This window comes from Nelumbo lutea, chromosome 4, assembly GCF_056320005.1.
Source record: "Nelumbo lutea isolate HS-2025 chromosome 4, American lotus-T2T, whole genome shotgun sequence".
NCBI lineage: Eukaryota > Viridiplantae > Streptophyta > Magnoliopsida > Proteales > Nelumbonaceae > Nelumbo > Nelumbo lutea.
In genome coordinates, this window is record NC_142687.1 from 37,972,471 (window position 1) to 37,988,414 (window position 15,944).

The 15,944-nt window shown below is 35.3% G+C and overlaps 1 protein-coding gene, 1 long non-coding RNA gene and 3 other non-coding genes across 5 annotated transcripts; all 5 read left to right on the forward strand.

Annotated features, from left to right (window-relative positions):
- Window positions 1-935: 935 nt before the first annotated feature.
- LOC148855274 (uncharacterized) lies at window positions 936-4,919 on the forward strand. Its single transcript, XR_016112576.1, has 2 exons — window positions 936-4,424; window positions 4,518-4,919. It is a non-coding gene; the product is annotated as an uncharacterized LOC148855274 (long non-coding RNA).
- LOC148855275 (U2 spliceosomal RNA) lies at window positions 3,770-3,957 on the forward strand. Its single transcript, XR_016095147.1, has one exon. It is a non-coding gene; the product is annotated as a U2 spliceosomal RNA (small nuclear RNA).
- A 470-nt stretch (window positions 4,920-5,389) lies between the features above and the next one.
- Window positions 5,390-5,552, forward strand: LOC148855276 (U1 spliceosomal RNA). The gene has a single exon (XR_016095772.1). It is a non-coding gene; the product is annotated as a U1 spliceosomal RNA (small nuclear RNA).
- Window positions 5,553-6,352: 800 nt separating this feature from the next.
- Window positions 6,353-6,468, forward strand: LOC148855277 (U5 spliceosomal RNA). The gene has a single exon (XR_016095138.1). It is a non-coding gene; the product is annotated as a U5 spliceosomal RNA (small nuclear RNA).
- A 1,167-nt stretch (window positions 6,469-7,635) lies between these two features.
- On the forward strand, window positions 7,636-14,052 carry LOC148855278 (putative F-box protein At4g29970). The gene is made up of 4 exons (XM_088984901.1): window positions 7,636-7,653; window positions 8,303-8,600; window positions 8,778-8,968; window positions 13,855-14,052. Exons 1-4 carry the CDS (start codon window positions 7,636-7,638, stop codon window positions 14,050-14,052), a joined length of 705 nt encoding a protein of 234 aa, XP_088841027.1.
- Window positions 14,053-15,944: the final 1,892 nt, after the last annotated feature.

Sequence of the window (15,944 nt, forward strand, 5' to 3'; positions counted from 1 at the left end):
CTATTACAAGTTTTTTATTCATCTTGAGATTGTAAGTGTTTGGTTCACTGATAGAACCCCATTTTCATTTCCATCCAAAGTTGCCGGCCCGTTGGAACTTGGAAGTACATAACAGTATAACAGGAGGGGGGGCGCCCCACAATGCCCTTAGCGCATCACCTTGTATAGGGAACATCTCCTGATAACAGTACGGCAGATGAAACATCACTGGGAGATGTTCCCAATACAAGGTGGGGATGTGTTGTGGGGTACCCCCTTGTGGGGTGCAGATATGAATCCTAGAAAAAGGTGAAATAATTTTGTAGTTTGTAAACATTAAGTTATTTATGTACAAAAGACACAATGAAACATAAAAGCGCAAAATAAAATTCACATATGCGCCCTACAAAGGGCACCTCACGATGTCCCACAGCACATCTCTGCCGTGTATGAGGAACATCTCCAGACTGGTATTATCATTGGGAGATATTCTCGATATACAGCGGGCGGGGATGTACTGTAGGACATTGTAGGGTGCAGATCTGAACTCGCAAAATAACCAACAGGCAACAACTACCTCATCTTTCTCGTGCTCATGCCTGCAATTTATATATCTTCATTTCCTTCTTTCCAAATCACAAACAAATTAAGCTATTCGAAATCGTGTGAGTAGGAGATCCAAACACCCTTGAATATACTTAATTCCTTCCGACAGTACCCTTTCAAAATTGAACACATGGCACCAAAGTAAACGTCGGATGGTTGTCCCTCATATTAAAATATTGATGATGTTGAATAGTTGGTCGACATTTGTCGGTTAACTCAGATCCAAAGTCCACACACATCATTAATTCCAGTCGTCAATGCACAGCTGTAAGCCCACGGGCCACGACACAAGCCCACGATTACTAAATTATTTGTCACTGATGAATCCCAAATCAGACGCAAGAGGACTCCACCCATGTCCATGATGATCTCTGTATATATAATCCTCTTTCAGCTTGCTTCAACTCTCACGCAGCTGCGCGGTGACAACAAAGCCAGCCATTCTTTTCGCCTTTTACTTTTCCATATCTTGGATGGATGGCCCCAACAATTCTTTACTCCCAACTCCCAAGTTTTTTCTTTCAGATACACTTTAGAGTTTAGACTGTGGGGTATTCAGATTTCCGATCATGCAGCTCTTTATTTCATCTTCATTTAATCCTTTGTGTTATTGGTTTCAAACGGAAAGATTCTCGACCAAATCGAAAAATTGCAATTTGCAGTTGATCTGATGATGGTCTGTCGTAGAAGGTTTTGATTTTTAATGGGTTTTGTTATCTCTGAAATCATGAAACTAAAACTAAAACACTCTTGGTTGAGCTACCCCCAATTGCCCCTCATTGTTTTCTGTAGTCTAGACTCTAGAAGGATTAATTTCTAGTTTAGTGGGTCAGAAGTGAGAATAGTCATTTCAAAATCTGGAAAAGGTACACCTCTAGTTTTTAATTTTGACCTTTTTGCAGTGGAATTTGGCGATGCAAACTAATTTTGGTTGTTTTGCCATTTGATTCTCTTGTGGTTTAGGTCTTTGAGCAGGTCTGTATTCGAATTCTGTACTTTTCTCTTTAATGAATTGGGGTATTGGGGTTTGACTGATTTTAACCTTTTGGTTTTGTTGTAAGTTATGTGCTAAAGTCTGAAATCGTGGTAGTTCAAAAAAGCTACCAAGAAAGAAAAAGCTGCATTAATATATAAGAACTTGTCATGGTGATATATTTTAATTCATCAAACTCTTAGTGTTGCTTTTGTTGTTCAAATAATTTGTTGTACATTTCTTTTGTCAATTATAGTCCTTCTTTAGATGTTATTTGTTAACAATGTTTTGTGTCCATGATTTATAATACAAACAGAACATCTCAGTGATCATTTCCTTATTGTCTTTGCATTTTCCTTTAATCAATTCTTTTACGGTTCTGTTTTCTAATTTGAGTTCCAGAATTCTTCTCTAGTTAGATGGCTTATTTAGTTATCTGAGTTGCAACTGTTATCTTTTACTAGATTGCATCGGGGCTCTTGTTTTCCTTCTTTTTTGCTAGGTTATATTGCAGAAATTTGGTTGCATGAATTTTCTTTAATAATGGGTACTGTCACTTGGATAACTTTCTTTGATCTTTATGAGTTAATGTTTGTGCAAATGAGAAACATATAGAAACTAGACAAGTATATTTATTTATTTTGATTAAAATTTTATATTGAAGAGAAGTGATCAGATCTGCGTCTCTTTTAGAAACTAGACAAGAAATCCAATTCATGTGCCCAAAAATGAGATTTTTTGTTTATATTTAGTCTTTAAGACCCTGCTTTATCAGTATTTCAATGTCACTCTATGCAGCCATCCATTGAAAGGCAAATAGGCCTTTTTCAGTCATAAATTAGACCAGATAATAACAATGAGATATTTTTGGTCAAGTGATATGGAAGAGTTATGCAGGTTAAGGACAGCAAATTGTAAGAGTAGCTTGGGGAATTGGAATTCTCTATCTCAACCTCTGTACCAAGAAGGCAAGAACTTTGTATTACAGAGAATTTAGTCTTGGATGACTGCTAAATATCCATACCCATCAAAAGATATCATGACAAAAAAGGGCTTAAACAATTGAAAGGAAAAGAGCATAACTGGAGAAGATCCTTGTTAGAACAGAGTTCTTGGTACAGAGGTTGTCAAAGAATAGGCTACCAGGAAGCAACCAGATACAGATACAAAGCAAACTTTTCATATGTTAATATAAGAGATAGGATGCAATTAGGAGAATTTTTTTATGGGTATAAAGGAACCATGGTTTTCTAAACCGGAGGTGACCGGTTCCATTTTACCCCAAAACCATTGATTTGGTCAGAAAACCGCTGATCTGGGCAGTCAAACCGTTCGAACCATTCAACGGTTTGGCCGGTTTTTATTTTTTAAAGTTTTTAAAATTTTTAATTCTTTTTATTAGAACGGGCCATTCTTTTGGTTCAAATGGTCAGACCGTTCAACCCGAAAACCGGACCCCTAACCAGTTCGTTGTCCAGGTAGGTTTTAAAAACCTTGAGAGGAATAATGCATTGTTTCATTACTTGGTATGCAATCAGAGAGCCATAAGAATCACTCTTACATTGACCTTTTTTCTTTGGTTAAGTTGACTGAAAAGATGGAATATAAAACAGTTAAGCATACAAATTACTGTTAAGCAGAACCAAATGTGGGCTGAGGTAGAATCATTCATATTCTTGTGGTACACAGAATGGCCCAACTAACAACCATTTGTAACTGAAACTAGAAACCTCATTTTCATGGAAAATAATTTTCAAAACAAAACTTGTTTTTTATAGATAGGGTCTGCCTAATAATGTACCCTTCTTCTTTGAACAGTTAGTGGCTTTAAAATATACTAAATGCATGTGACTTGGTGGCAGTCAGTAAGTTGTATCTTCTAATTTAGTTTAGAAAATTTGACAACTAGAATTTGGGGAAGAGTCATTGGATGAGTCTCCTGGTAAGGGAATTAACATGAACTAGAACATGGCAGCTTTGGTGGCAACCAGAAAGCACTCACCTTCTTCTCTTCATTAAGTAAAGCAACACTGAAATATCCAGATAGTCTGAAGAAGTGGGTCCTCTAACTAAGGCTAAAGAAGAAATATTAGCTAACTCCGTTGTAATATGGAACTCAAAAGTGGACTGGGTTTAGTCTCACATTGTTAACATGGAGAAATATGTGGAAAGGTTAGGTTATAAAATGGAGGTTAATAAACTGATCAAGCCATACCTTTCTTGGCCTTTTGGCTAAGTGTAATATCTTTTCTTAACAGTTTAATATCCGATATGTGGTCCATTGGCCCCAATGGTATTAAATTAATCTTTTTAGGGGAGGTCATATCGCAGTAATTTACTACTGGAACCTTCAGAATTTTCTTGGCTATATATACTCGTTACTTGTGAACTCCCTTATTTTCTATACCCTAAATGAAAATGTTGTTTGGTTATAATTAGTAATTTGATACATCTTCTCCTTGGAATATACTGTAAGAAAAATGAAAATATCAGTTAATTACATTGTGAAAATATGTTGATAAATAAATATTTAGATCTATATATGTCTTCAACATTCAAAATTTTGAAACTGGTGGAGTGAATCCAAGGTCTCTGAGGACTAATAAATACACAGGAAAGTCATAAAATTGACGTAAAATATAGATAAATTGATCAATTAATTGACCAAGACCCACCTACCCAAGAAAAGAAAAAAAAAAAAGGAAAGACTTGGAAGGATTTGACTTGTCTGAAACTTGGAAAGAAAGAAATGGAGATATATTAATACCAGGCATTGAGAGGATCAGAACTCAGCAAAGATGAGGTTGTTGTTGGTTCTTTTGCGCTTATGCTTTATTGTTCTTTTGTTGTCTCTTGTGTATCAGAGGTACATAAACAATTTAGTTTTGGTGAAATCTGTTCTTTTTGTATGAAGCCTGCAAAGACTGAATTTTAACACATCTTCTTTCGTTTTTGACAGGGTGCTCTGTCTACAATATCCGCCTGGTGCTGGTGAAGGAAAACCAACACCAATTCCCCCAGCACCAGACCCTCTGATTCCTTGAAGAGAGGAAATGGGCATTGACAAGGCAACAGGAGAGATTGATGCTTTCTATATGGATTTTTGTGGTTTTGTGGAAGCTGTGATTGTATGAAATCATAGAATGTTTTTTTTTTTTTTTTCGTTTTCTGAGAATTTGTCCTTGTTGGACATGTAAAATATGGGAGAAGTGAAGGATAATGAAAATAGGGTTAGGAATTAAAGGTGTCCAACAATGTTTGAAGTAGAAATGTGTTTATCTTGCACCATGATTTGGTCTTACACAGTAAAATGAACAAGTCTAAGTAGAAAATTTTGAATCAATAATATATTTATTCCATATATCCGTGTCAGCCTTATAACCTACTTTGTAGTTTGTATATGGAGATTTTCCTGGTGATATTGGGGATTAAAAGCTCATGTATTTCAATCCGAAAAATTTTCATCCAAAGGAGCTTATTCTAGACATGTAGCAAGAGTTTCAACAATGTTGCTTCATGGTTAACACAGTAATCACGCAATTTGGTGATGCTAAAATGAGTTCAATATCACTTCCATGAGACTTGAACCAACTATAATTCTCTAATTAATGAAACAAATAAACCAACTTCACCAATAAGGCAATAAACATAGTTTCTTGTGTTGATGCAGAGACAGCTTAAGTTTGTTTAAAGAAGGTATGACAGGTGAGTGAGTACTGAGTATGTCTAAGCAGTAATATTCTGTTTTGTTTCAATTCCCACATCGGTAAGATAGGAAAGAAACAAATAATTGAGGGGGGTATAAGTAGGAACAACGAGGGAGGGAAAAACATACTTACCTGGACGGGGTCAACCGGTGATCAAGAAAGCCAATCGCCTAGGTTGGCGACCTCCATTGCACTGAAAGGAGGGGTTTCAGTCTAACAACTCTCCAAGTGGGAGAGTGTACGTCATAATTTGTGATAGCAGGGAATCCCGTTCTCGCGGCCCTTATCCCAATTCTCCATTTTTTAGCTTTTACTGTTTTATATGCTTTTAATTATTTTTAAGCTCTGATAACTATTAATTAAAACGCTGCTTTCTCCTAACCCAGATTTCCGTTTCTGGTCTCATCATCTTTAAGGGCAAACCGAACAATATTCATTGCTGGAAGTAAATTCTGGAATCTATGCTCAGTAAACAAACTTCTATTTTACTGGACTACACATCCAGTTGGTCTAAGGTAATGTTGATGCAACATTCTGTTCTCATTCAATTGATGTAGGAATAGTATCTGTAGAAATCATCAGGGTAATCATGTAGCCAGAATAGCTCTTAGTCTTAGGCTGTCTCCTCCATCTCAGTCAGTCTCTGGGTGGTGAAGTTTGGGCTGTGTTTTGAAGGTCACCTTGACTGTTATTATTCTTGAAGGAAACGCATTGAAGCCTATCCATTTCCTGTTGGAGGAGCGTCGTGCTGCTCCACCTTGACTGTTACATTGCTTCATATGTTACTGAGCGCAGGAAGCATCAATTCCTTCCATTTCATATCATCTGGACTGACTCTCTACAGAATTCTGTTGCCTCGCTTATTGAGTCTGATAAATACAGTCAATAAGCTGTAATCAAGGAACACATAATTTTGTTTTTAATGGATGACGAACACGTCAATGCATTGACGGTAAAATTTGAACAGTAAGACCACGATTACTGTTTACTGGTTGATTGTGAATGAATCCCATATCGGAATAAAAGGAGAACTCCATTCACGATGAACTTTATATATTACTCATTTAGCGTTAAGGCCTCTTCCCGCAGCCGCGCGGTGAGCACAGAGCGAACTATTCTTTCGCCTTTTACTAAAGAATACCGTGTTCTCGCCGCATTCAGCGGCATACGCCTATTTTTGGAGGGCTTTTCCATCTGTTGGATGGAAGGCCCGAACAATTCATTACCCCCAAGGTTTTCCTTCTGTAATGCTTATCTCTCATCTCTACAAATTCAAGTTCATTACACCTTTGGATGGGTAATTGGTGGCTTTTTGGCAATGTGAAAGATTCATTTCTGATTTATTTAAGTCAGAACTCGACCATTTTAAGAACTGCAAAAATAAACACGTCTAGTTTATTATCTCTTGACCCCTTTGGCTTTGGAGATCAAACTAACTTCCCATTCGACTCTCTTTGTGGTTTAGCTCTTGGAGCAGGTCTGATGAGATCATCTTTGTGCAAATTTTGACATTTGGCAACCCAAAAACGATACCTTTCTATGTGACAACTTCCAAACCAAGGATTGGATTTGTCTTCCCATTCTTCAATTTCTGTTTTCCAAATGTGAGTTCAAAAATTCATCTCAGGTCAGGTGCTGTCATTTTTTCAATATTTTTGGTTTCGTGGGCTGCAACTGTTATGTTTTGCTTGATTGTATTAGGCCTCTTGGATTATTTTCCCAGCTTTGTTATACAACAGGAAGTTGGAGGCATTGACTTTCTTTACTAATGGGTACTGTCACTGCCATCAACTGGACTGCTTTCTTTTGAATCTTCATGAACATGAGTGCAACTTAAAAACAGAGGATTTCTTTTGCTGTAGAGACTAGCCAAGGATTCATTAGGACCCTACTCAAAGAGTTTTTGTTATTTGTTAGATTTCACCAGGGGTATTTTGGTATCTTAGGTTTATCTATTTGAGTGTGAAAGGTCTGTTTTATTCAAGTTTAAGTTATGTGTCCCATCACTTATAAGAGACAATATTGTCTTTCTTGTAATTGAATTTATTTGAGATAAATACAAGTGGATCGATTAGTGACGGATAACTTTTTCTCAACTAGTGGAACTCTTCTTCTTCTTCTCTACTTTGACATTGAATAGGGTTGTTTACATGGTACCGGAGCAATAAAACCTAGTTTACTATTCTTTTTTTCTCTCTTTCCTCATTGCCCTTTCTTCTTCCTGGGTTCGCCACCAATCATATCAGATTTCATCGATTTTCTCCTAACCTGATTGGAAGCTCGACAAGAGGCCAAAAAGTATGCCTCTGGTTGCTGTGGTGGTGGTCATTGAAGTGATGTACTAGATGCCCTCTATTCTGTGATACGAAGATGGCTATTTGTGGACAAGTATGAACAGTTTTTTTTTTTTTTTTTCACCCAAGTAATGGATTGCCAATGCTGTGTTTTGATCTAGATTATATTTCTCTGGTGGTGTGAAGTGATTAGTATGCATATCACTCTCGTTTTCTTTTGTTTGTACCTGGGTATGTGCGTTGAAAGTAGGGTTTCAGTTGCTGAATTTCACAACAGTGGTGAGGTGGTGTTTGTACTATGCTGAATAGTGTGTGGTTTGATTCTGAATAGTTGAAGGTAAAAACCTTGTGTCGTGTGGTGGTGTTCATATTTCCTTTGTGAAGTGAGGATATTCGGTTGAAAATGATGTAAAAAAACTGATGTGTTCAAACTCCTGGTGGCAGCATATATTTTGAAATCTTGTTTGTCTCCTAATTCAAAATAGAAAGTTTCTATTTTGTAGTAATCCATCAGGGTTTAAGAATTAGGATGAAGGTCAAACTCCAACTCCAAGAATGACTCCAAGTCTGCTACTACACGAGACAGGATATAAAGAGACGACCGTGACAAACAAGAAGCAAGATGACCAAGGGCGGTTCCACAATCAAAGCCATGAGAGCGACCTACCTAGAGGCCCTAACGAGAGGGCTTAAAGAAGCAGATAATAAACGAAGCAAGACAATTGTTCATCATCTTCCCCTAGAATCTTCCCCTAGAAATCATATGGGAGGTCTTATCGAGGCTTCCTATTGAGTCCATCATCAGATGCAAGCTCGTTTGTAAAGGCTGGTGTAGGTTAATACTGGATCCAAATTTCATCGAATTGCGGGTGAGACAAGCAAATACCAGGCCGAAGCGCATCATCCTTTATGAGAAGTACACCACTATAAATAACATATTTTTGTTAGATAAAAGAATGAATAAGTGCAAGGTGAGAGAGCTTCCGGTGCAATTCATGCGACAGTACATGAACGAGTCCGTCATCGATGGTTGTTGCAATGGTTTGCTCTACATCCGTCCATCTTGCTCATTGGAGACAACCTACATTCACAACCCGATTATGCAAGAATGTGTATCATTGCCTGAATCAGATCTCTAGGAGACACGTCCTCCCAAAATTGGTTTCAGTGTCGATTCCACCGGAAACAAGTATAAGGTTCTCCGAGTGTATTGTGTAGGTGCAGACATGATTCAGAAAATGTATCAGTTCAAGAGTGAGATCATTACTCTCGGTGAAAGTTCATGGAGAGAATTGAAAATCCCTCCTAATATTGGTTTTAGTTGTTGGTTGGAAGGGATGTTCTTCTTGGATGGATCCCTTCATTATATCGGCAAAATCAGACCCTCCAGTAGCAGATTTTCTATCACTGTTTGATATTAGCAGACCCTCGTAATATTGGTTTTATGTTTTGTTTCTTTTGATTAATAATCATCATGAATTCATCATACAAATATAGATCTCTTCTTTCTATTATTTATAAGTTATTTTGTACGAGTTCACATTTGTGCCCTATAGAGAGTGTCTCACATACGCTCCACAACATATTCCAAACGTATATTTGGAACATCTCCCAATGACAAGTAGGAGAGATGTTCCCAATGCATGCTGTAATGTGCATGTGGGGCGTGTTCTATGTGGTGCAGATGTGGTTTCATTTTGGACATTTGCCTTGAAAATTCTACCTGGAATGTTCAATATTTTATCTGAAAAATGTGTTTCATCCTCACCATCTCAGTGTTTTTGAACCATCGCTGACTTAGACGGTTGGATCACGTTCAGCCCAATAACTGTCCAGATAACAGGTTCCGTTTCACTCTTAAGCTGGTTCTTGGTCAGAAACCTTTGATTAGGTCAGCGACCTGCTGACCTGGGTGGTCTAATCATCGATCAGTTCAACCTGTTCAATGGTTTTGAGTTATTTTATTTTTTTAAATTGGAACAGGCCATCTATTATAACCTGAAAATCAGACTATCAACCCAAAAACCAGTGGTTAGAATGGTTCTATTCCCAGTTAGTTTTTAAAACCTTGATTAAAAGAATGGATAAAATAACTTGCATGGGGGAAATTATTTTGGGGCAGGAAAATAATAATAGGAACTTTAGCATAGTTGCACAACTACCGAACTCGCATCCTCTGCACCCAGGGTACAAAGGATTTTCTGCACCGTCCAAGAGGAAACTCTCCTACGCCTTCATTTCAATCATACTTGGATAATCACAGAAGAATGAATCTGCATCCTCCAGTTTTTGTTGAAAAATGTTGGGAGAACAATGTCATCACCTCCCTATTATAATCTGTATATATATAGTATTGATGTTTGCTCTAACTAAACTAGATGGAAAATCAAATATTTTTGGAGTCTGATTTAATTTAATTTGATGTCTGGTCTAACTAATCTGGATATAAAATCAAATATTGAGACAAGACAGCAGTATTTCAGTTTGACGTTATTCTCTGTTCAATTCTGTTTGATCCTCCTTTCGTTTTCACAGCATTTTTGATGGGACGAACTTTGTTTTGGCATTCGGGACAAATTCAAATCACTCGAGCATTTGGCATTTGTTTCGGTTCAACCAATATTCCTTTCAAATCACTCACAGGTAAGAGATGAACTCTGATTTTCTCGATTTGGAATTTGGTATTTGTTTCACATCTGGCATATGACACTTGGTAGATCCACTGGCAGTGACCAGACGTGTTGTGCGTGTTCAACGTCGACGGGTTACTAGACTAGATTACGAAAATATAGGTACTGTGTTCACTTGAGCGAACACTGTAATTCTGAACGGGTTGGAAAGATGATACATATGCGTCGGATCCAATCCATTATGTTCAAAACCCAATTGGTCAAGTCCATTTTGGAACCAAAACCGGTCCGGTTTGAATCCATTTTCCACCCTACCCCGAATAAAACCCGGCGGTGTATTAATTTAATAATCGAATTATCAATTGTCATCAAACTATTAATTATTGATTATCAGTAAATTTTCTCTATATTCATTGTAAAATATTTTGGTAAAATAATTTAAAGTTATTGATTATCACTGTAAAATATTAATTAAATTATTGAAAAATAATAAATAGTTATTTTGGTAAAATATTTTGAAAATACAACTGTTGTAATTCGAGTAAAAATTCTTCTATTTTCATTTACTGAAATTTATTGCATTAATTTTGTTTTAATTTAATTAATTTATTGTAATTTAATTATTCATTTTCTATAATCTAAATACTGTATTTTTCTTTAACATTTTCAGTAAATAATGTTTTTAAGAAATTAGTTATTAATATTATTTTTGTGTTCAATATTTCTAAGTTTTACTTTTTGAAAATTATAACTTTCAGTAATTTTAATATATTTATGAAAATTCACGGTAAATTATCACAAAATTTACTCATAATTTATATACTGTAAATTATCAAAGAAATCAATAATTATTAAAACTGATTGATTTTCCTAATTTATATACTGTATTTTTCTTTAATTTTAGTTATTTGTTTTAATATTTTCACAAATTAGTTATTAATATTATTTTGTATTTTAATACTTCTAAGTTTCAGTCACTAAAAATTATAACTTTCAGTTATTTTATTATTTTTCAGTAATTAATATTTTTCAATTATTTCATGCTAATTTTTTAGTAATTAAAATTTTTGAATGATTAATATTTTCGATTATTTATTAATATTTTTTTTTGTTTGTTCTTACTTTTAGGTTATTACTATTTTTAATAATTTCATATTAAAATACTGAAAAAATATTTAAAATTGATAAAAATTAAAAAATTGCTAAAAATTACTTGAAATGCAATAAAAAATTAAATTGATTTTCTGAAATTTAAATTGTCTGAACAAATAATAAAATGGCAGATTTGGGATTTAAAAAGATTTAAACAACTACATGAGAATTCTTCTGAAGTTAATTGATGGAACATTTATAAAGGGGGTCTTTCTCGCAACATTTACAAAGGACTAGTCCACACCACACTTTTTGATTCCATGTATCTCATATACATTTATTAATGATATACACCAATGTTTTAAAAAAACGTCCCGAAAACGGAACCGTTTTGACCATCGATTTCCAGGATGACGGTCCAACCATCTGGTTTGAACAGATGGCATGTTTTGACAAACAAATTAAAAAAACAATTAAAAATAAAAAATAGTCAAAAACTGTTGAACTGGTTGATAGTTCGACCGCTCAGGTCAATGGGTTGTTGACTTTTTAAATGGTTTTTGGCCAAAAACCAGGTTTGGGGTAAAATAGAACCGTTTGCTTGGATGGTTCCTAGGCTGAATGGTCCGATCGTCTGAGTCAACAACAATTCAAAAACCTTGATCTACACAATTAATCATAAATATCTAATTTTGTCATTTTATATGATAAATATATTGAAAAATGCATCAATGAATTAATGCTAACCAATAAATATTATTTTTTTACAAAAGATAGTGAAATAATTAAAAAATAAAAAAATATAATTTAAATATTTAAAAATATTATTTTATTGATAAAACATTAAAATTTTAAAAAATTAAAAAAATTAAGTAAAATAATTAATATTTTATTGACAAAGATATTAAAATGTAAAATATACAGTATGTTTTTTGCCTTTCAGGGAGAGTGTGAAGCAGGGGATGAAAAATAGAGTGTGGACGGGACCGGTCCACCTATCCACAGCCAGTAGAATGGGTGTTCATCCAATCAAGATGATCATGGTGCCAAACACCACCCAAATCAACCATATTTTCAATTTTGAAAAAATAATGGGCCAGGTGGAATTAAACCTAGAAATGTTACAAATTTTCCATTAAAATAACTAAACTCAATGATCTATGGTTGTTTTACCCCTTGCTTATGTTGGAGCCTATTTGCGGGTGCATTTAATCTGGCTTGGCCTAATTAGGAATCAAGACTGTGATAAGACTCCTAAAATTCAGTCAAGAAAGCCTGTGCGTAATAGGTCCTTACTAGTTTACTATAAAAGAAGGGTTTTTTAAGGAAAAAAGCAATGCCCAAATTAAAAGTTATGACCGTTTGAAGCTTCAACATTTGCTTTGACCTCTTTTATTTCTTTCTTTTTTATCTTGAGTTTATAGAAATTGTTCAACAATTTGTTTTACATCAAAGTAGTTTGGTGACCACGAAAATCGACTAGGAAATGTTTAAGGGCATGTGGCCATTGTTGTTTATTCTGAAAATCCCTTTCACACTTCATATCAAGCTTTATGAAATAAACATCATTTATATCTTCCTTCTTTGAACTAAGAACAGAACTGAATAAGCTAAGTGGTTATCATGGTTTTATCAGGGGCAAAAATGACATTCTCATTTACATTTTGCATAGATTAAATTTGTGTGAATGGAGATTAGGGTTAAAACTGTCATTTTTCACTCTTGTCTAATGAATAATAAATTGGTTGTAAGGTGTGTTTTAATAAAATACAAACTAAAGAATATGTTAAATCCATGAAACTAAGGTCCTATTTGAGAACACTTAAAAGGCATGGGACTACACATTAAGTGATTTTTAAGTACTTATGGGTGTTTGGTAAAAAGGAGGGTAAGAAGTACTTATTATTAGAAAAAGTACTTCTAAAAAAAGTGACATGGATGTGATTTTTTTTCAGCACTTTTTGAAGAAGTGCTTCTTCATTTGAAGGGACAAACCTGTCTTTGTTTTTTTTTTCTTTAATAACAAAACTACCCCCACTCAAGTTAATCATCTTCTTCTTCCATTCGAAACCCTACAACAACAGACAGCGGCGGTGTTTGGTTGCAAGTCCACCGGCAGCATTTGGTTGTAGGTCCACCGGCGACGTTCCACAGTGAGCAAAAGCCACTGCTAATGAAGAAAGAAAGAAAAGTTTATCAATGACGACTGATTTCTAGGGTTTTTTATTTTCATTTCTTTTTATTTTTGAATCCAAAACCACCAAATCCATTTCTTCTTCCTCGTCATCTATGTGATCAAATTCCTGGTTGCAATAATTTTTAGTTTCCATAGCATCTTCTATCTAGCAGACATTCTAATCTGATTTTGTTCATTTCTGTACTGTGGTGGCTTAGTGATAAAATTCTCTCTGGTCACTCGGTCACATTTTGTGAGACGCTTGCCGTGACTTCTGCTGAAACTAACGAGGCTATAGCTTACGAAAATTTTGGTAATTCTGCATATATGCTTTCTTCCTTTCAAAGTTGTTTCAGCACTTTCTTAACTTGAACAGGTGGCAGCTGCATATCTGTAGGCAAACAAGAGGAAAGGATTGAAGAAGGCAAAGCTTGAGATGCAGTTCCAACAGAAAAATCGGGTGAAATTGTCGAGCTGTAATGAACCTAAAACAGGATTTTCATTGTTCAAGACTGAGTTCAGTACTAGGCTGTTGTTCATGGAACCGATGGAAGAGTTTGTCATCAACAAAGCTGCCGTCTGGAGGAGGCATTGAAAATACTGAAGCTTACCCAACTCATAAGCTTCTGGTGGAATAGTAGCCCAATGTAACAGATGGGGTTGGTCCATGAAGAAGTTAGTTTGAGGTTGGTGGGTGATCGGATCGATGACCATCTTTATCAGCTTCTTTAGGCGAGTGTTCCAGAAATTTTTAATTTCATTATCAGTTCGGCGGCCATGGAGCTGCTTCGCGATTTCCTACCACCTAGTAAACAAAACCAAATTGAGAATTTGAGATATTAGTATGCGTAAACAATCGGGTAGATCAAAAACCATAATTTGCAGAGACTAACGAAATTAATTACTTGTTGTCAAGAATGGAATGAAGTGTGAGAATATCCCACCCGCGGTGATGATTGTTAAGTCGCCCGAAATGAGAGACTCAGGAGGCGGAAATGAGAATCCGAGAATTTTGTGAATGTTGTTAATTGGAGGAGTCTTTCTATTGTCCAATCTACAGTTCCGACGGTTCCGACAGTTCCGGTGAAGAAAATGAGAGGGAGAGGGAAAGATCTGAGTGGAGGGTAAAATTGTTATTTGTGTCAATATAAACACTTATGGTAAATGTAACTTACCAAATATCCCCACTCCAACAAGTGCTTAAAAAACATAATAAGTGATTTGAAAAGTCGGTTACCAAATAGCTTTAATGTTTGTAAAACAAGTACTAAGAAGTATTTAATCATCAAATAGGCCCTAAGAAGTAGAACACGGACTGCGAGTCAAAACTCCTAAGACATCAGCTAACAAGACAAGGTCTAGCTGCGAGAGGGAAAATGAATTCCCCGTAAGGATTTTGAGTTGAGTAGGGCTGTCAATTGGACTAGATTTGGTCTAATCCAGTCCAATCCAATATTGGTTCATTTACAAATGGACTGGACTAAATCCAGTCCAAATCCATACAAACCAAGTCCTATCCAATTCAAATAAAATGCAAATAGACCGGATTGAGTCTAATCTAATCCAAATTGAATCAAACACCAAAATAACATGAAAAATCCATAAAATACACAAAAAAACTACAATACAATCCAGTCCAATTAAAATGTAAATAGATCGGATTGGGTCTAATCCAATCCAAAGTGAATGAATAAAAGTACTTTCAAAATTTCTTTTGTAAAAGTGCTTTCATAAAAGTACTTTCGAAAAGTGCTTTCATATAGTACTTTTCAAAAGTGCTTTCATAGAAGAACTTTTATAAAAGTGGTTCCATAAAATTGCTTTCATAAAATGACTTTTATAAAAGTGCTTTCATAAAAGCACTTTCAAAAAGTGCTTTCATATAAGTATTTTTCAAAAGTGCTTTCATAAAAGTAATTTTATAAAAGTGGTTTCATAAAATTTCTTTTATAAAATGACTTTTATAAAAGTGTTTTTATGTCGGTTTAAATTTTGATCTGTTTCAAATTGGACAAGGGTTTGGCCTCATAGGATTTTGGGGAATTTGGTTTAGGTCCAATTTAGACTAATAAGAATATATACCAATTTATTTTGAATTGGCCCAATTTAATAATTACAACGGACTGTTCGAATCCGACTTGATAAGGTTTGGATTGGATCGGATCCAATCCATAACTGGTCCATTGACACCCCAAGAGTTGAGGTTACAACCCATGTTAGCTAAGTAATCGGCAACCCTAGTTGCCTGATGACAACAGTTTTGCAGCTTGACTAGCCAATTTCTTAGGACACGTACTTGAATTGTTTTGAGCTTCCAATACTAGAATCTCATTCCAAAACCATCTCACATAAAGTAGAATCTCATTCCAAAACCATCTCACAGAATCCCAACTTCCAAACAAAATTAGAACCCATATAGGAAAGCTTTTACATTGATTGAGCGTCATTGACTGAGCCACTTCAAAGAAGCTACCTCACATAGCTTCA